Source organism: Diadema antillarum, unplaced genomic scaffold (assembly GCF_040938485.1).
Source record: "Diadema antillarum isolate AM-2024a unplaced genomic scaffold, OU_Dant_1.0 seq00000676_RagTag, whole genome shotgun sequence".
Taxonomy (NCBI): domain Eukaryota; kingdom Metazoa; phylum Echinodermata; class Echinoidea; order Diadematoida; family Diadematidae; genus Diadema; species Diadema antillarum.
The window spans coordinates 304,024-330,982 of NW_027271582.1; the positions used below are offsets into that span (position 1 = coordinate 304,024).

At 39.5% G+C, this 26,959-nt stretch overlaps 1 protein-coding gene across 1 annotated transcript in view; it reads right to left on the reverse strand.

Annotated features, from left to right (window-relative positions):
* LOC139737029 (partitioning defective 3 homolog) overlaps positions 1 to 26,959 on the reverse strand; it is a 100,589-nt gene that overhangs the window by 60,735 nt on the left and 12,895 nt on the right. The window contains exon 2 of the mRNA XM_071647708.1: positions 2,999 to 3,103. Within this exon, the coding sequence (XP_071503809.1) occupies positions 2,999 to 3,103 (105 nt within the window). The remainder of the gene's footprint in view (positions 1 to 2,998; positions 3,104 to 26,959) is intronic.

Genomic DNA, 26,959 nt, shown 5'->3' on the forward strand with positions numbered 1-26,959 from the left:
AGCCCAATTACCGGCAATGACCCCAATTACGACGGGCCATGAGTTGATCTCCATTCATTTATTTACGGCACTATGGGCCGGGATATTTCTCCATCTTCCCCTCCCCCTTCTCATCTCATTTTGATAGCATCACCAAGAGTCAATTTTATAGCTTCATCACTGCCAAGTTTAACTAAAACTACCAAGCACTGACTGTATCCCTTTCCGAATTAAATACAAAAATCAGTTTCTTTCCTTTTTTAATTTGGATGGCCATGATTTTTTTTTCCATCTTCATTGTCATAATTAATTAAATCTTTGCAAAACAGCAAATATCAATTCTTCAGAGAGAATGACATTCATCAGACCTCCTCCCTCCCCCTTGATTAACATGTCTGAATAGTCAGTCATTAGGAACCAATATCTGTAGCATCCTCACGTGGGTAAATTCATAGATTCTTGGTGCTTCAAAACCACTAGACCACTAGTCGAGGGAACAAAGAGCATAAAATTAATGGACATCTGCCGAACAAAAATACAGGACCCTTTATAGCTGATACCTATTCAGGAACATGAGAGAAAATTTGTTCTTCTAAGTGCCATGACATTATAACTTTCTGTGATCCAACCCTATTTCAAACAGCACATCATGGGAGATACATCATGTATCTTTAATATCAGGGACAATTGTATTTCATAAAAAATAGTGAAATGACAAGCCACAAAAGTTTCTACACCAAGAATACACCATTAATCATTGCTTCTCCAATCACATCCTGCCCTGGCATTTTCATTTCAGTTTACAATATGATGACAGAAACATTACTTCATTGCCCTGAAAATGACATCACTTGGGGTATCTAATAGCTCGTCCAGAGACTACTAAATGCACCATAAATTACTGCAAACTAGGCCGTTTCTTCAGAGGGCAAACATTTTGACAAATTATACCACTTAATTTGAGTAAACTGCTCTGTACTATGATACGGGCGGGGCTTTTGAACAATTTGTACAGTTGTCTTGGTTGAACTCCAATTGAAAATGTCTTGGTGGTACATGTATATATGTAGTAAAGTGAACTTATTGCACATGTCATTTTTGTCTGTGTTTATATACATTGATAGCTACGATCTTGGAGCTGCAACAACATTGATTTTCACAATTCTTATTTAAAGAAGAATTAAACATCTTTTACTCCTATACTTTGTCACAAAAATATTCCCACACTAGGACAGCTAAAAGAGACATAATTTCTAATACTTTTTAATTTCCATTGTAACTGTAAATGGGCTTAAATGGGGATTTTTTTTTTTCTTTAAGATTGCTGGGGGGCATGTTAGGGAGCTCAGGCAGTCACGACTCCACAGCAAATGATGCTTTAGACTTATGATTGATCACAAGCGAAATGTAACGGCTCATTGACTAATCTCCAGGGAGCAGCAGTACAGACCTTGTTGAAGGATATAGGCCTAGACCAATGCAAAACAAAACGACACAAAAGAACAGAAAAAATGAGAAAGCAGTATAAACAAAAACAAGGAATAAATGCAGTCTCCCTGTCGCTGGTTTATTTAAGGAGTCATGATCGAGAATTTCTGCAAGATGAAGAAGTTCAGGGCAACAATTAGGAGGGTGTGGTACCTCTATGTGTGATGACAGCCATGGTAGGCCAGAAAGAAGGTAGTTTTATACTGTGAAGATCATTTTCCCTATGTGACTACACATACTTGCACAGCATTGAGAGTTAGAGGCCTATCTCAATGGAGAAGACATTGCCTCAACTGCCATGACTGATCAGTTGCGGCCACTCGTGCAACTCGAAGGATCAAAACATGGCTTGCGCTCTCGCCTAGAAAGCGACTCCAGGGCGACATCCAAGACGTCTCCCAACAAGCTGAAAAAGTATTTGCCCGGAAATCGCAGGGACGTCACCGTGACATCTCTGAGAAGTCTTCCTAGAGCAGTTGCGGACACATATCCGCAACGTTTCTACATCGGCACCAATAGCATGCCATGGCGTCTCCACAAGGTTGCAGACACGTCTCAGAGTCATCGCTTACATCAGTCTCCACAATGCAGCCACAACTATAAAGGGGATGTCACAGAGATGTCGCACAGATATCTCCAAGACCAGCTGGAGTCTAGGAAAAGTTTCTGAATAAAATTGAACAAATTTGATTCTCCAGTGACTCCCACCAGACCCAGCTAGTTTCCAGGAGAAGTTACCGAGACATCTCCGCAACCAGCAAGACTTCAGTCGCCACCAGGTCGTAACTTAGTCTCGGAGTCCATGAGGGTACCTACTTTAGCTCCTCAACTTTTACCTTACTACAAGAGCACCTTTCCCATGCAGCGCAATAACAAAATTAATAGGAACCACACGTATCAACTATCAGTGAATTGTCAATTACAACAACAGATATTACTATCTGGGCGATGACAAACAACAAAAATTATAAGGAAATCATGATGATGATGATGATGGAGATAATGATCACAGCCAATGACACATACAATAATAATGATGATGACATTTTTATGACATTTGACAGCAATGGTGAAAATTATACTGAAGATGTTGATGTTGATGTTGATGTTGATGATGATGATGATGATGATGATGATGATGATGATGAGGATGACATTGATAAGGAAGATATTTGCTTGGAGAGAGAAATTGAACAACAGATTTACATGAATATAAATTGGAGGATTGGGTTGCACACCAGTGTTAGGCGATGTGAATTAAATCTAAACGCAGAAGTCATTTGAGTTAAGTCCTTCCACCAAATCCATGAGAAAATGACAGGGAAGTGATAAGAAAAGGTCAATGGCATGGGGGGGAAGTTCAGATGCTCGTCATGGGCAACCTAGTGGCAGGAATTCCTGCTCGTATCAGGGGGAGAGTCTGGGGCAAGTTTATTCTGAAATCAACCCCCTGGACTCCAAGTCATCTCTTAATTCCTGCAGATCAAGCTGCTTCAATTGGGGTAAAGCCTAAGTTGCTCTGGGCTCTTACCTTTTCCCGGTCGTCTACGACATCGCACACGACATCATCAACGTCCAGTATTCCGCCCTCGTTCTGACTTGACAGGCTGTGGACATGCACCCAGTATTCAGCACCCTGCAAAACATGATGGAATATTCAAATCAAACCCGTGCACTGTACAATTAATCAATCTTACGCATGCTTTTAATGGCAGAAAATAGGCCATCAAAATTACATACAATTTGTACATTGAACTCTCGCCAAGAAAAAGAAAGGGGAGGGGGGCTTTAATGCTTGCTAGTATACGAGCATTGCTGAATTACCTCAAGGAAATGAATATACATGGTACATATTAATATTCTTAGGGAAGTTATTGACTACTGTACAGTAGTTACAACAGTTCAGAGAATTCATGTTTTTCACACATTCTTTCACATCTTCACGTATTTCACCTGAGCACACTTTCAAACCAATCACAAAGTTACAAAACTTCATTTTGTGAAAGCTGTTACCAGTTATAAAAAAAAAACAAAAACAAAAACAAGCAAACCATTATAAACTTCAATAATGTTCACTGGTATAAAATTCACACTATAGCTGAGGAAAGTGCCCTCTATAGCACAATGATGGCACCTTACAATATAATTAGCAAATCTAGATGTCAACTGGCTTTGGTATTTGGGCATAATGCATGGTGAGTGAAATAACTTAGAGGCTACTTACATTGTAGCACTAGCATTTGATATGGCATGTGCTTCAGTGGAACATGGCCTGCATTTGAGTCATAAGATGTACAAGGCTGTATCACTTGACATCACTCTAATGCACTACAGCAAGCTACATTGTATGCCAAGCTTGCGCCCCCCCCCCCCCCCCCCCCCCACCCCACCCAACCCCCCTTCGGGGTTTAAAGTAAAAGGCAATACAAAGAATATACTGCTACAGATGTACATGTATCACTTGAGCATGAAATGAGGCTTCGCTGACCAAGACCATCAGTCCAAAGTTATTCCACATTACTGCATTGACACGTCAGATGGCACATTTCTATGGTCCATTCTTCATAACACCGTATAGGTTGTCCCGATTCCTTCTACTGTGGTCATTGCCTGTACATACAGTGCATTCAGTCATTTTAGTGAGAGCGAACATACTGTACATATCCAGGCTCAGTCAACCAAGCATCAATACACACAGATTTCTCAATCTATGGTGCCAATCAAACCGGCAAGCAGAACGGACATTTTGATGGTTGATGACCAATTCAGATTGTACTGTCAAATCTACATGCACTAAACACCATACATGTGTTGTATGTTTGATATGTGCCCAGTTCAGCCTATCCTAGGCCTACAGGGTGTAGTTTTACAATGATTAACATCCACATTGACATAAAGTTTGGAGTTTTCTGGAGTGTCATTGAGTAAAGAGCCCAGAAAGGAAAGTCTTTTGCAAAACAAAACCTTCATTATGGATACTCCTACCCCTTATGGTTTGTTATCTTTGTTTGTTTGCTTGTTTGTTGTTAATATCAGATGGTCCCCCCCGACTCCCCCGCCTTCCAAGCCTATCAGATTGCAGACATGCATCCAGAATCACGTAAAACTGGATTGGGAAAAAATACATTTGTGAAGTGTGATTGGCATGGGATCTTAAATGTGTTTCTAAAACACGCTGTGAGACAAGTTTTTTCATGCCAATCCGTAAAAGGGGTCATTGACTTTTTTTTTTCCAGCGCACATCCAGAATCATGTAAAACTGTAAAAATTGGAAAAAATATATTTGTGAAGTGTGATTGGCACAGGTTCCTTTCACACTTAAACCCATTGAGGTCCGTTTGATTTTGCTACAACACGTATTTCCCATAGACACCTGCCCCATATCCAGGCAATTACCCCAAGCATATTGCAAAACACAATATTTTCGCGGCACAAAATTTTCGCGAGTTGCCTCTAACATTCAATGCATAGGACCTATAGTGTAGACAAGAACTTGCGCATGCATTAATTTCATGAATTTTGGCTCTGGGGAAATTTGCGAAATTCAAATGCATGCAAACATTCCTCATTTTTCAGAACTCGGGACTCGTCCTCGACGGGTTAACAAAAGTAACTCATAAAGTAATAAATGTGTTTCCTAAACATGCTTACAGAGACAAGTTCTTGTTCTGAAAGGGGTCATTTACTTTTTGTGTTTTTCCAGTGTACAACTGGAAAACACTTCCTCCTTAACATCACAACCTCCCTCCCCTTCCTGATAGTGAAAATCACATAATGAATGCTTTTTCCAAGAAAGAGAGCTATGAGTCACACTAGAGACTTGTTGCTATGATACCACTTCAGTATCCGGTATCACGGGCGTGGACCCATCACCAGTCGTGTCGATTCATATTAAGGTTTTGAATATAAGGAAAACCTCATCGCAAAAACACTTATCGCATGAGGGTTAATGGGTTCGGTTTAGGGAGTCAAGGCTGTTTACTCCTGAGCAAAATGTGATCTTAAAGTGCCATTCACATTTGAATTCTATTCTTAATTTTCCGATCATGAATCATGACACATGCATGTTTATCACAGAGGATAAATTTGATGTAGCCTTGTAGATAAACAGTCACTTTTTATTCACAATATCAGCTCTGGATGAACTACAACAATTAACATCTTCCATGTTTCAAAATTCAGTATAATCAAGTAGAGCAATAACCTCTCACATTTTCAGTTCATCCATTACCAAGTAGCCATTTGAAGCAATTTGAAAATATCTTTTTTATTATTATTTGTAATGCTCCAGTTGTAAAAAGGGACAGGGTATCATTTTGATGCATTTTGCATTTTTTCCCCAAAAGCCACTTCTTGATTATGAATATTGTACAATGTGAAAAGGGTCCTGGCCAGGGGTCAATTCACCCATGTGCAGATTAGACAGTGACAGTGCTTTCTATACACATTCACCCCAAGTTTAGAACCAGATGGATGATACACGTAGGACGTGAAATTTCACTCATGTGTAATGATGACAGTACACTTTTGCACAACTGCACCACTAGAAAATCCATGTGTAAATACATTTGTACATTACATGCGTATGTCAGAACAACAACCCAACAACAGTATGGTACCTATTCTAGTATTCTAATCAAATGAAAGACTATGGTCTTTTTGCAAATACAACATTTCTTGTGAACCACAAACAAAGCAGAGCCCCCCCCCCCCCCCAAGAAAAATAATTTTTTTCAGCGAAACCAAGTAGATAACTCCTCGGCGAAACATTCAACGCAGCAGCCTTCTAAGTGTACACACAGGACCAAATGACAAGATTATGATCCAGGATCCAAGTAGACTCAATCGTAGCATTTTCCACTGAGTTCACTAGAGATGTACAGACCTCTTCGCCACTTAAATGATGTACAACGCTGGCGTCAAAAGAAGCTGGTGCACATTCATTCAAAATCCCATGTCTATTGTGCCAAACACAAAATGACTCAAAGACCAGATTATGAATCTGGACTCATGTGCATACGCTGAGCACAACAAAGCCTTTCCTTCGAGATTCACATGAATATAACAATCCCGAATGCACACTATTCCAGTATGAAGTCAGAATGGTACCACAACTACGCACTGGGAGTAATGGAGTGAATACAAACCCAGATAGCGTTACTGATTCTTGTGGTATACTGAGTATTATACACAAAAAGATCACCTTGGGTTTCAAGGGGGCGGACAGAGGATCCTATGACCAATAAAAACGTCTTTTACTCGTTGGGGGTTAATAAGATGGAAGCTCTTCGTTCTTGTTTACTATTCTTGTTTACTATTCCCCAGCAGAGGTCAATTAACGGTGATTCACACTGGACTTTGTTTACATTTTCAAGCTGCCCTCTCACAGTCCTTTTGCAACTGACCACAACAAAGACCCATAGCGAAGTGAGTGGATATGAAAGTACACTCTAAATGCAATTCCCAAGAAGGAGCTAACGGAACCCATATTTCACCTTACATGAATCTGTGGACAGTGCACAAAAGGCCCATTCGCATGCAAGAGTTATTGACAGTCTTTGAATTGCATAGTAAAACTCAGTTTTACTTTAAATAAACAACCATTCACACATGGCCACAGAAATCATTCTTTTGCAATCGAAGGCTGCTGGCAGTTTTTTTCAGTGTGTGTGCCTAAAAAATGGCCAGATCATGACTCCAGGCACCCTAATATGTGAACCTACATGTAGTGTGGTGAGTGGCATTATGGGATTTAAAAACAAAACAAACAAACAAACAGAGTGAAAGGTGTTTTTTTTTAACTGTGTGCCATTCACACACACTGCATTAGACATATTGGACAGTTTAAAAAAGAATCACAAATGGAATGATTTTTGCAACATGATGCTGATCACAGATCTACAGATCAGAAGAAATGAATTCTTTGGTGTCCACACACAAAACTATAATAGCAGACTTTGAATCGCACTACAAATACAAATTTTTGAAAACATTAATTTTGGGTGGGTGATGATAATGAGAAAGGGACAAAATGTTGTATTCCAGAGTAGAACAGTCTGAGCACGCTGACAGATGTGCATTGCTTCTACAGTTGTACTGTGCAATATTTCAACTGCAATTTATATTCAGTATTCAGTGCAGCTTGATGTTGCAGGCACAAAGAAGACATGGTATCACACACTATCATACATCGTAAGCAAGTTCTGAAACCCTATCCCCAGCTGTCCTCCTCCATCTCAGAAACACTTCCTGCTTGCCTGAAATGCAATTCATACGCCTTATCTGGTCCAGCCAGAGACACAAACACAGAATATACACTAAAGTGGTATACTGCACTGCATACACTGTACATCCGTGATCAGTCATTACAATTTCAGATACAATTACACAAATACTGTACCAGTGGGAATTGCTAACATAAAAACATACAGCTGTACCACATTTATGATTTATGGCACCTCGGGAGGTGTTTACAATGGACTTCATGGCAGTTTACTCTGTACTGGATGCTTCTACATTGCCCGATGGATAATTTGAATCGAAGTGCGTGCAACAATTATAATCATGGAATAATAACGGATGAATAAATCTGGCATTATTCAAGAAGTTGTTGAGAAGTTGCAACTTTGTAGAGTCATCGTAATCTTTAGATGACAATGAAAACGTTGGTGGCTCAGCAATAGTAGTGCACAAACATTACACATGTAGGGCCTATATTGTTATTTCCAGAGTCATTGTAGAGGTACAGTATAATGACAGTAGAAGTAGAAAGAGGAAGAAGAGATGGGGGTACAGAGAGAAGGAAATCTTGAAGAATCAATAGAACTACTGTTTTTTAACTACTTTCAGTACCTTATCTTTTCCATCAAAATCAGGAGTTTATTTTAAAAGTGATCAAACTCTGGTCTGCCCAGATGCGAGTTTCTGTCATCCTGACATGCTCTTCAGGGGTTAACTACGGAATATCAATAGGCCTCTCCAATGATGTGCAGACAAGTACCTTTCACCATCGATTTGGGCCCACGACGATTTGAGTCCCTTTTGAATATTGTTTACGGAGTATTGCCAAACATGCTGTCATTTTTCGGTGGCTGAATTGCTTTAAAAAAATATAAACTGAGGGGTTTTAGAAAAAAAAAAACCTATCAAATGACAATTTTCGGCAAGATGGACACCACATGAGGTCCTCCTAGGAGTTGCCTCATAAATCCCCACTGTGATTACCCTGCCAAAAGTTTGTGATGCCTTCCTGGGTTGATGGGCAAGAATTAGGGACCTTTTCGATTGTGTGGACAAGGATGCCATTCTCGTACTAGAGCAGTTCCAAATGGCTGCAGTCCACTCGTTACGTCCGCGCTGCAATCGCTCATTTCTATTTTCAGTGCACGCCATTCACGATAGACCCCGTCCCCTCACGTGGGCTGGCAATAGGCGCGCAAACAATGTTATTCACGTCCTGAATCTAGGAGGATGTGAAATCCTTTAGAAGACGCGTTCTTGATTCTGGTGTTGGATATGCTGGAGAATCTGGAGCATGCACAGTTCTTTTACATGATGTCATTATCTCGCTGTCCATGTCTAAGACGTGAAATTGAAATGTCTCTAATACTCTGGTCATATTTAAGTTCACATTTCAGACATAGGGCCTACATGTAAAGTGCCTAGATTGGTTGTCAAAATACCGCGATTTAGTAATTACATTGTAGCCACATATTTCTGTCCATATCAGAGGGTGCAAAAAATCTTGGTGTACCTCCTATTTCGTCTGTGAGCACCAGCCTATCATATTATGTAGACCTTTAATTCTCGCACTAAGCTTGTAATACACAGCAGTAAAACCAGACAGCACTTGGCAGTAATAAATTGATCAGGTTGCAGAATGTTCTTCTCTTTCATAAATATGCCATTTCTTCCTCGCAGTCATCACAGAACTGATTTGTTATCATATGCTGCTGAGCGATGGGCAAAGCCGCTTCGGTTTGACAGCCATGTTTGTTGCAAGAGCTCACGTCCCAGGGAACCCTGCCATGGAGTCTGTTAAAAGGTGCCACCAGATTAAAGAGTGTCATCAGCAGAATGTTAGTGTACATAATTTCATATTTGTTACTCGCTACAATTGTAATAATATGAATGTGATAGTCAAACAATTCATGTTTCTAACTCAGTGAGAAGAATAAGATTATGAACACGACATGATTATTCAAAAGAAAGATGGGTGTATTCTTTAGGAGCATATATCAGTGGCAGGGCCTGGAAGAAGCTATATTAAGTACTGTAAAACATGATATACAATGTATTCGCTGCACAAAATTTTCACGAATTGGAGCCGACGGCCATTTTCATGGCATGAAATTTTCGCGAATTGCTACTGGCGTTCAATGCATAGTGTAGACAAAAAAATTCGCATGCATTTCAATTTCGCAAATCTTGGAGTACATAAAATTTACGAAATTAAATGCCAACATTCCTTGTTTTACAGTACCCTGGATATATAAGACCTTATTATTCATTTTATCATTATTATTATTATTATTATTATTATTATATTATCATTATCATTATTATAATTATCATTATTATTATAATTATCATTATTATTATAATTATCATCATTATTATCATTATTGTCATTATTATTATTATTATCATTATTAATGTTATCACTATTATCATTATTATCATTATCATTATCATTATCATTATCATTATCATTATCATTATCATTATCATTATCATTATCATTATCATTATCATTATTATTATTATTATTATTATTATTATTATTATTAGTGGCATTTCTCCAGTATAAGGTGTCAACAGATTACATTGCATCATCACAGTCTTTGTTCATCTTTTTATTCACGTAAGAAGATACATGGTATTAAAGTTTGTTGCAACATTTATTGTCATTATCATTATTACCATCACCATTGTCATTAATCATTATTTTCATTATTATCATCATCATTATCATTATTAACATCATCATTATTAATATCATGGAAAAAAACATGGATGATGACAGTTACTAGCTCATTAGACCCAAAAAGTCCAGAAAAATAAGGAAGGAGCTGAATGGAAAAAAAAAAACTATACTGAAAATAGAATCATTTTTAGAAATAATGTTCCCTCTGATGTCTTGGTGCAACAGCTACAATGTACATGAAGAAACAAACAAAACTATTGCTATTACAACCAAAGCAAAGATCCAGCACACTAATCCTGAAGTTATGATTGATACTCATGTGATTAAAAACCTGCACACAGGAGTGCAATTAGGACATTTACAATGGATGTCGAGTTTAAAGGGTGTGTACAGTTCTGGTCGAGGTGAGGATTTGGCTTTTAACGTTTTGTGAGATATTCAGAAATCACTCTATGAGATGTCAAAGAGTATGCAGTTCTAAGGGGTATCAAAAGTTTATTCGATGAAAATCGGTTTTGAAATGGCTGAGGTATCAAAAAACAAGGTAAAACAAAGAGATCCTAATAAAGTTGTAGCATGTCGCCTTTTATCATTAGCACTTTTTTGGATATCTCAGCCATTTGAAAACCAATTTTCATCAAATAAACGTTGAATCCTTCTTAAAATTACATGCTCTTTCATATTTCATGAGGCTTTTCATTATCTCACTAGGAATGTTCAAAACATGAATCCCCACCTCAACCAGTACTGTAGTACCTGTACAATCCCTTAAAAAAAAAGGGATATACAGACCTCATTCCGAATCCCCTCGTGTCAAGAAGCAAACCAATTTGCGAGTGTTACCACTGACCTCTGCCCGAATGTTGGCGACGGGTAATGATTGAAAAGGCGCAGAAGTGGGGGTTAAGTCCTGTCATGTTTGGAATTCCAGCCAACTGTGCTGATGGCTGTATAACGACAGCGATCAATCATACCCCACATTGCCCGTGGCAGAGGCGGCTAGCTGCCACCGGTCTGAAGTGTGTAACAATACAATCATTACTTTTAAGTGGGCGAGTGATATTTTTGTATGCATACACACACACATCCTACATTAAAATTATGGAGCTGACAGCCCACTCCTACCCTAAATGTTGAATCAATCAATGGGTGTGGTTAGATCACACAATTCTGGGGTTGGAGACAAGTTGGATGATTTGATGTGAAAGATGCCTTATAATTCACAGACCACTTCAACTTCAGATCATAATCTCAACAAGAATTATATTGACCATGCTATTTTGCAGATGAATGGCTTCTTGCTGAAAACAAAAGAACAGGGGGTTACATACAAATCTGTTTTAATTTTTGTGTGTAAATATCATCGGCCTATATACAAACTGTATTTACTTTTGAGAGTGACAAAAATTTGCAGTCAACTACAAGGCATTGTGAACCCAATGCACTGACATCCTGATTGTGCCTTTAGGCCCTATACACACTTTGCTGCACCACTTTTTTCTTCAATACATGTACAGTATCAAAGATTAGTTGAATCAAGAAACTGGAAATAAACTCACTGTTGCGACGTTTCGCCAATTATCAATTGGCTTCTTCGGGCGAATGAAGCTCCCGATGATGGAATGGCCCTTAAATAGTGCGAGATTGTGCAGAGCGCACTGGACCTTGTCCAGCGCGCGAAAGACGGCTTGGGATCTTGCGAACGGCCCGGTCCCACGCGTGCGATAAATTGAAGCGGAGACCTCCTCTCTTGTTAAGTGTAGGTCTCTCCACACGTTCCCAAATGGCTTCCTTGACGCCCCTCTCAAACCACTTGGATTCTCTATCCAGAATAATCACTTGATTGGTGTTGAACGAATGTTTGCTGGCATTGATGTGTGTGTATACTGCTGAATCCGGGATGCTTTCTGAGTTGCTGGGTCTTCTGTGTTGGTTCATGCGAGCTTTTAGTGATTGTTGTGTCTCCCCTATGTAGAAATCATGGCAATCCTCCTGGGCACATCGGATGCCATAGACTACGTTTCTCTGTTTTTCTTTGGCGACTCGGTCCTTGACGTGAACTAATCTCTGCCTTAATGTGTTGTGGGGCTTGAAGGCAGTAGTGATGCCCTGTTTCTGAAACAGCCTTTTGATCTTGTCCGACAGATCATGCACGTACGGGATAGTGATGGTGACTTACCGTCCCTGTGTACCATAGGTTCTCTGTGTGTTCTTGCTTTGTCGTTTCGGGGTGTCTGCTTTAGAGAATGCCCAGTCTGGGTATCCACATCCAGCCAGGGCGTTTTTGATGTTGGTCTTTTCTTTTTCAACCTCCGGTGGACTGTGAACTATGGTGTCTGCTCTGTGGAAGAGGGTCCTGATGACTGCAAGTTTGTGAACCAAGGGGTGATGTGACTGGAAATTAAGATACTGGTCCGTATGGGTCGGTTTCCTGTACACTGAAGTGGAGAGGGTACCATTTGAATCGACGTGGACCTCAACATCTAGGAATGCCAGATGTCCATCCTTGCATGTTTCTTGTGTAAAGGAAATGTGCTTGTCCAAGGAGTTGATATGACCAAAGAAAGACGCACTCTCTTCGTCATGGAGGATGACAAAAGTGTCATCCACGTAGCGGAGCCAGATACGTGGTTTGTGTCCAGAGTAGGTACTCAGTGCTGTGGCCTCAAACTCTTGCATGTAGATGTTGGCCACTATGGGAGAAACTGGTGAACCCATAGCACATCCATGTTGTTGTATGTAGTGCTTGCCGTTGAAAGAGAAATAGGTTGTACTCAAACAAACCCCTAACGCTTCAACAATCTGATCTATGGAAAGTGAAGTACGATCCTTCCAGCTGTCATCCCGACTAAGACATGTCCTAACCGCATAAACTGCTTCTGATGAGGGAATCGATGTAAATAAGGCACTTACATCATATGATACTAATGTTTCATTATCCGCTAGTTTGATGTGTGAAATCTTCTCAACGAAGTCTTGGCTGTTTTTCACGTGGTGAGGGGACTTCCCTACTAAGGGACTTAGAATGTTGGCAAGGTGTTTGGCAAGGCTGTAAGTCACCGAGCCAATGCAGCTTACAATAGGTCTCACTGGAATGGGATCAGGTTTATGTACCTTTGGCAGGCCATAAAATCCTGGTACTGTAGGTTCTGTAGGTGGAGTCAAGAACTGTTTTTGTCTATCGCTGAAACCACCTTCCTTGTGGATCTTGTTAATGACACCAGTTACTGTCTTCCTATATCCATTGGTAGGGTTGTAACCTATGGTCTTATAGGTCTTCTTATCGTCCAACAAATCTAAACATTTGTCAGTGTACTTGTCTTTGTCAAGCACAACTACACACCTCCCTTTATCTGCTGGTACAATAACAATGTTCTTATCCCCTGCTAACTCTTCCAAAGCACGTCGTTCTTTTTCTGTGATGTTCGGTTTCGGTAATTCAGAGTGACATAATAGGGTACTCACGTCATGCCGTAACTCCTCTGCAGCATCAGGTTTGATGTTACATAGTCGGATGGCAGACTCAGTAGCGGTAATCAGCGGTAAACATTCGTTCAACACCAATCAAGTGATTATTCTGGATAGAGAATCCAAGTGGTTTGAGAGGGGCGTCAAGGAAGCCATTAGGGAACGTGTGGAGAGACCTACACTTAACAAGAGAGGAGGTCTCCGCTTCAATTTATCGCACGCGTGGGACCGGGCCATTCGCAAGATCCCAAGCCGTCTTTCGCGCGCTGGACAAGGTCCAGTGCGCTCTGCACAATCTCGCACTATTTAAGGGCCATTCCATCATCGGGAGCTTCATTCGCCCGAAGAAGCCAATTGATAATTGGCGAAACGTCGCAACAGTGAGTTTATTTCCAGTTTCTTGATTCAACTAATCTTTGATCTTGTACTTCGACTGGATGAATGAGAAGAATTTACATCAGTCTACATGTACAGTATTTAAAGTCTTCCTTTTTCTACAGAATAGGCCTACATTATCAATTGTCTGAACCATGCAAGAACAATTTGCCCGTATGTTTTCCAATGTGATTGTCAAATGATTTAAAATCTAGTGAAATTCAGTACCAGCACTGAACAGGCATAGTACACTCAGGCTTCAAGCTCTGTCTAGTATATCATTGAAGCCTACTAAATTAGCTTGGTAAAGGCACACAGCACACACCTGCAGCATGCATTATACAGTGTAGGCCTACATGTGTACAGTGTATGTACGCATTATTGTTAGTGGTAGAAATCCCATCCAAATGTTGATTCCATTCAAAATTTTCCAAACCCAAAAAGCTTCAGTTCTCCCGTGAAGATTACTTCTGTGATTGTTTTCTCCTGGTCGGTACACTTCAATGTCTTCAATAGGGTACATTACATTGTCATTTGTAGTGTTGGCTGAGTAGAGATGACGTGTTAATACCCCTCCATCCCACTGGACCAATCACTCAGCAAGCAGCTGCAACATCTGTATACAATTTATATGTTGCATATCTGCAAGCATGCTTTTGTTGTCCTAGGGTTTCTATACATACTGAGTTTGGGGGCATCTTCCATCTTCTCTGAAGTTCCAGGGGTCGACATCAGTCGTGGCCAGTGGCCCGTGGGCCCACTCAAAACTGATGTCAGGCCACCAAATTTCTGAAAAGGTTATCTATTTGTGGAGCGAACTGGTCACTGAGATTAAAAATGGATTGTTACATATATACATTTATGTGTCCTATCAAATTTCAGGACACCAAACTTTCAAAATGGATGATTCTAATTGGTGCATTTCTGGATGAAAAAAAAAAAACGAAAACACAAACACACAACAAATAATGCATTAAAAAAAAGCAACACCAGTTGCGAAAGTAATAACCAGGATCCCTGAAGCTGATGGTCACAGCCACTTCAATGAAAAAAAAAGAAAAAAAAAAGGAAAAGGAGAAGACATGGGGATTCATTAATTGGGCATTTCTTCCTTATATTCACAGGAGAGGAAACTTACTAAAAATACAACTTTAATACAAGCACTAAATTATTTCCTTTATACCTATAATATTCAAGTCAGACCATGTGATGAATGAGAAGAACTTTGTCAAAAAAGCATTTGGGTTTTTACCATTTATCCATCCATTTCCTTTTCCACGAAACACAAACCAAAACAAAAATACATGATTCATCATGGATTTGCCATCATAACACACAGTGCAATCAAAGGAATACTGTTTCACTCACTGGCAAATGAGGTACACTGTGTGTAGAGTTGATGTACCAATATCATGCACACACAAACACACACACACAATACACACAACACACACAATACACACAAACACACACAACACATACAAACATGCACACACACATACACACACAGAGACCCATATTATTTTCACACAAACTCATACAGATTACAGTGTACACACTCACGCCACATGTACACACCCAAACACAACACAGACACACATACATGTACATTTGTAGTACAAAAAGCATGCATCATTACCCTCAGCTCTGGATGCTACACTTTTTACAGTGAGGTCCTAATTAATTTACAGACATCTACAACTCATACATGTACACATACATCTCCTTATTCCATAATCCTGAAAAAAAAAAGAGAGAAAATATGCCAAAAGAGAGGTGCATCTCGAGTCAGCTGATCCCATGACTGGCTTTGCTCGCTAAGGGAGTCCAGTCAGACGCAGCAGTAGTGGACAAGGATCATTGATAAACAGCAGGACATTGTACAGTACCGAATGGATAGGAATCCAAGAAGGGGGGAGGGGGAGAGAGCAGAGGAGGGGAGAGGAGGGAGATAGAGCCAGTAAGGAGCAGAGGCGATTCATAACTGCCCACCCGGTAATCTCTGTGATTGATAATGCTGTCTATTTGTATACAGTGTTTAAATGTATACAGCACCACACACACTTGTGTACGCACACAGAACCAGCTGTGTTTGTACAATTTGTAGCATATGACACTACATAGGGGCAGCATTTGCATTACTACACACATCAAAACATCACTATTACCCCAGTATGTTGTGACTCCTACAGTGCAGTGTCTTTTATAGGCAGTATTACATTGCTACTGGAGGTACACCAATGGACATGTAGTGCTCAAATATTATGAGCAAGATTTTTCTCTACTTCATGTGACATAAAATAATTTCATACAATTGTAACTGTCCAGATCCTTCTAGGTATGTGCTCATATTGCATTAAAATACATTTTGTATGTATTCTAGTCTATGATAATCGGTTGAAATCATATTCTTGATTTCAATTTTTTAAACAAAATATGATATCTGATTTGCCTGCAATAATTATGATATCTGCTACTGGCGTTTGAATGAAGAAATTGATGCATAAAAAACACCTGAACTGCAACAGAGTACATTGGATGCAAACTGGAACTCATACTGTGTATTCATACTCCAGGGAATGTAATTTCAACACGCAAGTCTTCTAATCATTTGATAAATTAACTGTTTTGCAGGAAATATGAGTAACATCATTGATCCCATTTCCTTCACTGTAAACAGTATGAATGACAGGAGACGACACAGAGTTATCAAGAATGATATAAAACTTCTGTTTAGCCCTTTAAATACTGCACACACAACAACATGATAATGACGACACTACATCTCATACAGTATGTCTACTTTAACATTGCACCAATTATCAACAGCTGGGTGAGATACAATGTACATATATTGCCATTAATCATCAACACAGCTGCTGACGCCATCCTACAGCTCGGGGTATATAAATTGGGTATTAAATGCACATTGTGTACAATGTAACCCTTGGTAGGGCTCCATTGCAGAGCTCTTATCAATATCAGAAGTGTGTCCCCATACCTCACATATTCCATACTCTGCCTACAGAAACAAAACAATGCAAAAACAAAATGGAATCCCCCCAAAAAACTACAACAGAAATCCTGCCCCATTATCCCAAGTCAAGTTTTCTAACTCCTGGTCACAATATACTGTAACCGATATTCATACTATTTCAATGCCAACTGTCAAACATGTTACATGTACCTCTCACCCAGGGGTATCAATTTCTATCAAATCTTTATTCCCTCTCCTCAGCAAAGTGTGTCTTGTGGACTGTTCATACTTTACCATGCACATTATCCATGTCGACACAGTAAGTTTTATCTGACATGTCGACATGATATGAATTTACACTTCACAAGATGAAGTACCTCGCCATGTCATCTTCAGTAGAATGCCATTTACTGTATACGCCATATATTTCGCGAGTCTAAATTTTCGCGAATCGGGACTTCCCGACAATTTCGCGAGTGGTTAAATTCGCGATCGTGGAGTCGGGGACTGACCGGAGAAATGTGTACATGCGTGTGTCACAGTCATATCGGCATCAGAGTCATTATTTTCGCGTGTTTTTAATTTTGCGAGTTTTTAATTTTGCAAATAGCAGCTGACTCGCGAAAGTCGCGAAAATAAACACCTCGCGAAATATTCAGCGTATACAGTAAAAGCTTCCACACACAGAAGTTGTTGAAAACGCAAACTCCGATGTGCAGAGTATCATATCATTGCAGGGACTAAATAACGAAAGAAGAAACTGCAGGTAAAGATTGTCGCTATGCGGGTTAAGAATGTCACATTCTCACATACAGTTAGGGCTACATGTACGTTGTAAAGTAAGGCATGTTTCTGAAGTGTGTGCTAGTGTAACAGCCAGCTAACACTTTCGAGAGCATTATGCAAGTCTCAAGGGGAAAATCTGTCTTTATTGGATGTAAAATACTATTCACTTGGGCATGTGATCATCTCATTACAGAACTCCGGCTTCATGTCATGGCTCTGTTCACAGACACGACTAATGCAGAGCTCAATGGCAGATTCTTTCTGATGTAGCCTTCCTTCAAGATGGTATGATGATTTCTTCAGCTTAACACACAGCATTCCCCCTGCATCAAGTGTGTCTGTGCATCAGTACAGAAATGATACACAGGACAGAGTGGATTGGTGAGAATTGGATTCACACAAGTTATAACCCAAGATCAGTGAGTGGGTTTTAGATTGTTTCCATAACGAGAGCATCCAATTCTCAACAATCCATGAAATAGACCTGTGCATCACTTGTTTTATGAAATGGGCCAGTAAATTCACGAAATTCAACCTTTCCCCCATCATGCTTCCAGTACACCTACAACACTACATGAGGCTGGAGCGATGCGTTCAGACTTTACCAGACGCATGGCTCTGTGTAGATTGTAGATCAGTAACAATCAATGCATGATAATTGACCAATCAGATTGCAGAGATTCTAAAACCCATTTTATAATCATGATAATATCAAATCCTCTAATACACCTGTTTCCATCTTTCTTTCTCCCCCGGACTTTCTCCATCACTCCCTCTTTCTCTCGTCTCGAATTTGAAAATACGCTCACAGAAAACTAAACCCAAACCTGAAATAGCAGCTTCATACATGTAGGATGATGAATTTCGTACTGTACAGTCTACATCGTAACACCAGAAACACGAATTCGCAAACTGGAGTCTACACCTTTTTTCACAGCATGAGAAATTTTCACGTATTGCTACTGACATTCAATGCATAATGTGTAGCCAATACAATCACCTTGTTGTGATGCATTTAACTAGAACTGCAAATCTTGGCTCCTAGCGAAATTTGCAAAAGTTTCTAAAATGTGAAAATATCTGGTTTTACAGTTGAACCTTCTAGATAGAGTTTCTGAGCTTTCTGCAAGAACACTTTGACTAAGGACAGGTAAAAATCAAATCTCTTACAATCACACAGGTTTAATAATGATGACACTACCACAAAATATTAGACTGGATTGTTTGTGTTCAGTTGCCTTGTTGCAGCAGATAACCTTTCCATATATAGGTCCCCTACAGTTCACACAATGATCACCTCCAGAACATGTACCAATTTGGAGCACTTTTTAGGTCCCTAAATGAGTTAAGCCCCAACATGTTGTTGCCCTGTAAGACAATGAGCAAACATTCAATAGAGTGGATGGTTTTATTCAGAGCAAACCACTGGCATTTGGAATGCACAGAAGTCTTGAGAAAGACAGATACAATTGTTGTAGGGCCTACACTGTACATACATGTACCTACAAGTTAACACAAACAGAGTCCTACTCACAGAGGTTACCTCTTGGGTCCTATGTACTTCACTTGACTTTTTTCTTTCTTTCTTTTTTTTTTTTTTTTTTTTTTACTACAGAATGAACTATCAAAGTACACTGTACATTTGTATGTTCTTTATGTTTGCCAAAGTGCTTAGTAGTAGGGAGCAGAAAAAACTTTATTCCGAACACTTGATTACAAAAAAAAAAAAAAAAAAAGCTAGCCACTCACATTAGGTTGTCATCCTACAAATAAGTGGTGAACACATCAATGTAATATTAAACTCTCTGGTACTTTACATGCACAGTAGCTTCTTCTAAATGCTAATTATACTTTTAGCGAACTCATATCAAGCCTGAACAAAGATTCATAAAAGAGTATGCAGGTAAGTGTAAAATCAAACTGTTGAAATACAAAAACGCTAGATATACAATGTACTACAGTGTACAGTGTACCTTGCACCCTGCATTATGAGCATTTTACAACTAAACCGTACCGGAGGCTGGTATAATTCATACTCTTCACACGTGCATAGCAAAGTAAATCGGTAAAGAGTTCCATTTCCCTTTCACAACCTCACACCAACAATAAAAGTGCAATCAAGCTTTCCTAGGTACATGTAGTCACACACATGTTAAAGGTCTGTAATAAAAGACTAAACCTTGATGTTGTTGTTGTTCATGGTGGTGGTGGTGGTGGTACTTGTGCATTATATATGGATCTATAACCTCTGTATCATAGAAGAAAATATATACCAAAGTAATAACTTTTCCTAACATAAACAAAGATTGTCTTTTTTACTTCACAGTTTAATTGCTCACAAATATACTACTACAGTTGAACCTCTCGTATCCGGACAAGTCGGGACCGGGGCTCATCCAGATAAGGGATTTGGCCGCATACGGGAGACTCAATGCTTTATGTATATGTACACGTTGTACATACACATGTACTGATGTAGCCCATACGATTGTAGTACCACACGTAGTAATGTGTATACTGCAACCTTTTCATTGTTACACTCAGTAACTGACCCAAAATAGAGGTTCGTGTTTGCAAGAATGAAATCATTTTCTTTTATAAATTCTTGGGATGATTTACCTAAATAATTATTAAGAAATGTATCAAGTAGATCTTGAAAATAAACAGTACGAGTCGACGAAACTACGCTTCAAAATTCGATCATCATGGCTCAGCAAAGTCGACTGTAGGTCGCCATTGTTAGATGGTCTCCCTCTCTCTCTTTGTGTGTGTACTATGTGTGAACAATTTTTGAGTGTTCAATATCATTCGTTGCTCAGCCAATGACTCGAAACAATGCATGTCTATCTTGTCATATCGACGGCTGTGTATGCATGGGTGTATGCAAGGGGGGGTCGGGAGGGTCGTACGACCCCCCCAAATTTTCAAAAGGTCCACTTTTTGTAAGAGACATTTTTGGAGGGCTTTTTACCCTATATACAATCAAGAAAAAACAAGTGACCAAGTGGTGTTCCAGCAAATTGTCAAAAACCTCGTAAATTTCGTAAGTTAATTTCAATGGCAATGCCATACCTTATTTCTAAGCCGCACTGCCATGCCGAAAAAGTAACTTTTGTATGCACCAAATGGCCCCATTTTAAGATATAGAATTCAAAAACTCCTTACCGTGGGAGAGGGGACACCCCCCTCCCACACCCTCCCCCGGTCGGTCGCTCCGCTCCCTCGCAAAAAAGGTCCAAAAATTTTGATTACGACCCCCCCGGAAAAAATCCTGGATACACCCCTGGTATGGACCTATATGTGGCAATACGATATGAGAGGACTCGAGCGCATAATCTGTCCATGTTCTTGCAATGATTTGGGGATGTTTGGGGATGTTAAAATGTCTGAAGGTAAGCAATTTGGAAGGAAATTTGATGTAATGTATGTTAATCATGTTGGAAGTAATATGTAATTCATGGGTGTTTGTGTAGGAGTTCTCAAGGAGTTGGGAATCCCCCTTTCCTCCCGTAATAATTTAAAAAAAAAAAATCACGGCGAGATTGCGTCCGTATAATAGAGAGATCCGGATAAAGGGAGGCCGGATAAGAGAGGTTCAACTGTATATGAGTTTCTGTAGTGACACATCATGAAAGGAATGCACCATAGACATACAAATGTAAAATGAAATCCAGCATTATCTAATCCTCTGATAATACATACAGTACCTTTCTTGTGTCAAAGTAGTTCATGCTTATTGATTGCGAATACTAGGATAGCTATGTTACTAAAACATTTGATATGAATTCAAAACAGCCACTTTTACATCCATTCACACACAAACAAAATCTCACAGATCCCATAAGTGCACAATTGGGGTAACATTACTAACAAACACAAAATCCCTTCTGGTGTGCAACACAAACGGCATTTCAGAGCTACACTGTAGATCTAAACTCTACAAGTATGCTGTACACATTGCTGATATGATATCGCATTCTGCACACTGCATGGTCAAAAAAGTCTAGTCCACGTTCGACATTCTGCTTTCTTACCCCAACTCTTGATGGCAGACACGCAGACAAGAAAACTTCTGAGTAACAACCTGCCTCTCGTTGTGGTATGTACTGTACGTACAAGTTGTCAGTCCAACAAACATGGGTGACGCCACCCAGGATCATTCGTCCGAAGAGGACTGGAGTTGGCCACACTCGAAAACAGTAAGCAAAACCACTTTCTACCTGCACAATGGAGAGTACTCAAGAAAAAGAATCAGAGGACTTCACTCCGTCTACCACTGGAGCAATACGGATAACAAAGGCAGGGGCAGAAAGTGAAACTAAGCCACCATTCTTCGCCATTCTTCGCTTTCAGACGCAGCGGTTACCTGCCCAGTCCTTTGTTGTTATTTCAGCGTATGACAACTATGGGGGTACAGGGCCTCAATCTGACATTGTTCTTACTTGTGTAGGCCTATATGATCAGACTGAGTGATTACGTTTGAAATGTGGTAGAAAGGACAGGGAGAATGGGAAAAATACTCAGAAAGTGAAGACCCACATCAACTGTCCTTTTTTAATAACACCACAATCCTTCAGATACAATCATCAGGTAATTTGTGATCATTGCCATCATGGAAGTTTATGATGAGGCTTAGAAATAAGACTAGTCATGCGCTGACCTCTGCATTACCAAAACTACACTCCACAGCACAGCAGCCATACTTTAGTCTGACCCCTGTGACCCTTCAACTACAACGCTCCATCCCTCTATATCTTTCCTTCCCTCTCTCCCCTTCTTTCTGCTCTTTTCCATCCATACCTGTCCCTTCTCCCTCTCCATCATTCCCTGAAAAATATTCCAATCCTCCTGAACCCATTTATTAGGCCACAAAAGATGTTTAGCATTCCTACACATTTAATAGTGTACATAAAGAGAAGACATGATTATAACATTGTCTTTCTGGATCTGTCAAACTAGTAGTCTTGATTATTCAGTGACAGTAAACCTCGCAAAGCACTCTTGATTTGCTTGACGTCCCAAAATATTTTAACTATTCATTTTACTAAACTTTGATTAATTTTCTTGACCAATAGTAAATAATATAGTACAGCAACAAGAATATTCTACACTTGTAGTCTTTCTGCTATTGATATCAGTACTAATGTTTCTTGCACAAAACCACCTGACATGTACTTTTTTAAAGTCACTGTCACAGGACTGGTTTAAAGAAGATTTGTAGCTGAAAGAATACATGTTTGTATATAATTGAAGTTTGTAAAATCCGAGCTGTGTGGTCCTACGAGCTATCAGAGTACATGATATTGTATAGAACTATTTATTTAAAACAATATCAAGAAATCATCATGGCCAAAAATAAAAGCGAAATTCTTCAAGAACCTAAAAATCTGCTAGTGACCAGATTTACCATACTCAAGATTTCCCACACATGGTAGAATTAAGATAAAACATTCAGTAAAAAAAAAAAAAACATTTTTTTTTCCATTTTTCTAGCATAATAAAAAAGCACTTGGCTTGCCTCTTTTAGAAGGCATGGGAAATAATATTTAATACCCTATAAAAAACATTGTATGTCAGTAACATGTAGAGGGTAAGTTTACTTTTCATGAAGTACAAAATTTTGCAAAATTTCTTAAATTCATTGTTCGTGTGTGACATCACAAATCGTTGTTGTCTTTAATGTCCAGTGACCGTAGTCCTAAAAAGTAAAAAATTCATAACTTTTGAATCGATCATCTGATTTTTCTCGAATTTTCCCTGATGGGTCTTTGCATTCATTCAATCCACAAATACATTATGCTTTCATTCCCCTTGAACACATGAGAGCCAATTGATTTTACTGGCCCAACAGTGAGTTTCAGTTGTTCTATGCAAGCAGGCCAGTGGGTTTGCAGCATGCTAGATATTAGAATTCTTCTTTTATGCCCCATGCAAAACTTACAAAGCTACGGCTTTGTATAAGATGAACTTGCAGTGAGGAAGGAGAGTCATCAAATATAGGTTCTTCAATCTTTTAAAGCCCACAAATTAACCTCCACGACTTTGTTAACTTTGCCCTGGATTGGATGTAACTCCGCATCTCTGGGGAGAGCTGCGGCAGCATTTGAACTCGCCCGCCCCGCCCTTGAACTTGCGAGAAGCCAGGTACCGTACGACAACAATGCCCTGCACTGGCAGTGAGCGTTGCGACGACTTGCCTTCATTTTTGAGCGCTGCCCATGTTTTTTGCATTTGGAGAACAATTCAACCTCGGAATGCATCAATTAACCTCGTAGGGAACCAGCGATAATAGATTGGTATACCACTGCAGAGTGGAATCGGCTCAATCTTGGAGAAAAATGCCGAGTTTGGGGTGTGGCTCAAAGATCATCCGCACATTATGCTGATAGATAAACAGGCTTGCTACTACAAATGTACGTATATAACTCCTTCCCCTCCCCTTGTATTATTATTTCACGTTCCAATTCCCATGCATCACTTTTAACTGACAGAAATACAATGTCCATCTTTTGAAACAGAGTCATGATGTATACATGCACAATGATTTCAAGTACGGCTGTTCATGTAGGCCCTATTGTACTAGATTATGTTACATGCATCACAACTTTCCCTCTTGCTCCACTCCATGCCATTAAACATCACTTTTGTTTTAATACAACAAAAACAACACTTTCATTTCACAGCAAGATGCCTTTTAAACAAGCTTTAGCGAGTTTTCTTTAAGAACAAATCTATGTCAGCATGTTTTGTCCAGAATACTTCATGAATACATGTTCATGGTCTGATGTTCAATTTGACAAAAATAGCAATATCAAGCGTGGGGTATCTATCCGCATTCGGGTGAGATACGATTGAAATTTGGCAGGAATTGTACGTTTAGAGGACTCACCGGAAGAGTTCAATTACAAGTACATACCTGAAGCACACCATGATAATGCTAGAGCCCTGCTTTTCCTATCCAAAATACTACCAACATGGATGACCTCATAATCTGCACAGGGAGTTCAAACATTGTACACCACCCCACCTGTCAAAATATCGGGAGGAACTCCTCCAGAGCATGTCAACGATTTCCGGTGGATGATTTTTTTTTTTTTTTTTTTTTTTTGGTGCATGTGTGCTGTGGGATTTAACTTGCGAATGCTCAGTGACTGGATTTCGATATTAGCCCAACAAGTTCTAGTTGCCACACTGCCTGACCTTACCAAACAACCAATTCCCCTCCTCTCCGTTCCCTCCCTGCCTCCCCCCCCCCCCCCCCCCCCACACACACACACACACTCTCAAGCACAAATTAAAAAGCGAAAAACTGATATAAAATCCTGATCCCTGCTTGGCTACTTTCCATATCAACCCCCTATGTAAAAAGCATGTGTATTCTTCTTTCTTTCTTTCTTTCTTTTTAGCCAACAAAAAAGCAAAAACAAGGATGCAGACTTTGGAAATCTGCACATAAAAATTACGAACAGCTAATTTATTGAATGGGTATTTTTCTCCTCTCCACACAGATGCTAATTTTAGGATAATCACACACGCAAAAAAAAAAAAAAAAAATGTAGGACCTAACAGTTTTGTCTGTCCATGTTACTGTATGTACATTACACACAAAGTCTATTAATAATGTACTAGTATAAAACACAATGCTTGATAAAATTTTAGAGCTGTTATTATCTTTTCTACTCCACATTATGCCATTCAGTTGAAAAACAACAATGAGCATTCATTATTTGACCTTCATGTAAAGTATGTACATAGGCCTAGATGTGTGTCCAGTGTTGCTAATGTTATCCCATGTTTCATTACAGCAAAAAATTCTATAGACTGCTTCTTTGAATTTAAGCAAGTTCTGGGCGTTGTTATCTCTCATTATGTGTTCTAAAAGATGGTAATGCACATTGGAAAAAAAAAAGAAGAAAATAAAATAAAGCGACATCCCTGAAATGTACCCTTTTACAGCAGAAATGCCCACCTGTAGCTGTACATCCTAACCATTACGAGTACACACTGACATCAAAGCTCATGACGAGATGTAGGCGTACATGGAGCTTTACTAAACATTTTAATAGCCCCATGGTAAAACAAAGGATGACGAATAGAAAGAGGAATAGGATGGACCAAATAAGTGGACAAACTGTTCCCCTATTCAGACGCATGCCATTTTATACCAAAACTCGATAACGAAACGATGTATAAAGAATCATCGTATAGCCGACAGACCGTTCAGACACTAATTTCAACCGTTCTGGGAAACGTCGTATAGATGTGCAGTTTCCCACTGCGCATGCTGTTATAGTCATGAGTGACAGCTGTGGGGTCGCCTTTCGTGCGCGCTCACATTAAGCACCGCCCAGTTTTACCGTTCTATGGTCACCATACGTTCAGACGCACATGGAATGCTGATTCGTTATCGTGTTCTAGTTCGAAACGATGCTCTGACCGTTGTTTCGCTATACGTCGTTTCATTATACGTCGTTTCATTAGTCAGCGTTCAGATGTATAAATTCATCGTATAGCTATACCGTTTTGGTATAGCTATACCGTTCTAGTGTAAATTTTTTGCATCTGAATGCCCTGTGTATGTCTCTGGCACACATGGATTTAGAGGCATAATAAAATTTGTTTATAAAATTATAACCAATGTAATCTGTTTGGAGGGTTGTTCTTGTAGCATCTGTGGCTAGGATGCAACCAGCGGTTATCAAGTATACCACATCAGTGGCCTAAATGCAGAAACCAGGAACAAGGTAAAAGTCCCTCAAGCTGCCCACCCTGAAGCTCTAAGAAATCTACTAAACCAGAAATAAACCATTCAAGTGTCATCTCTTACCCCATTCAGATTGAATTCAAATTGTTTCCTGATGCTCACCAGATGAGCCTATGGCAAACAAGTGGGATTATTTCAACTTCTTTTGAGCCAATATTTCCCCCAATGCATATGTACCTTTTTGGACCAAAAGGTG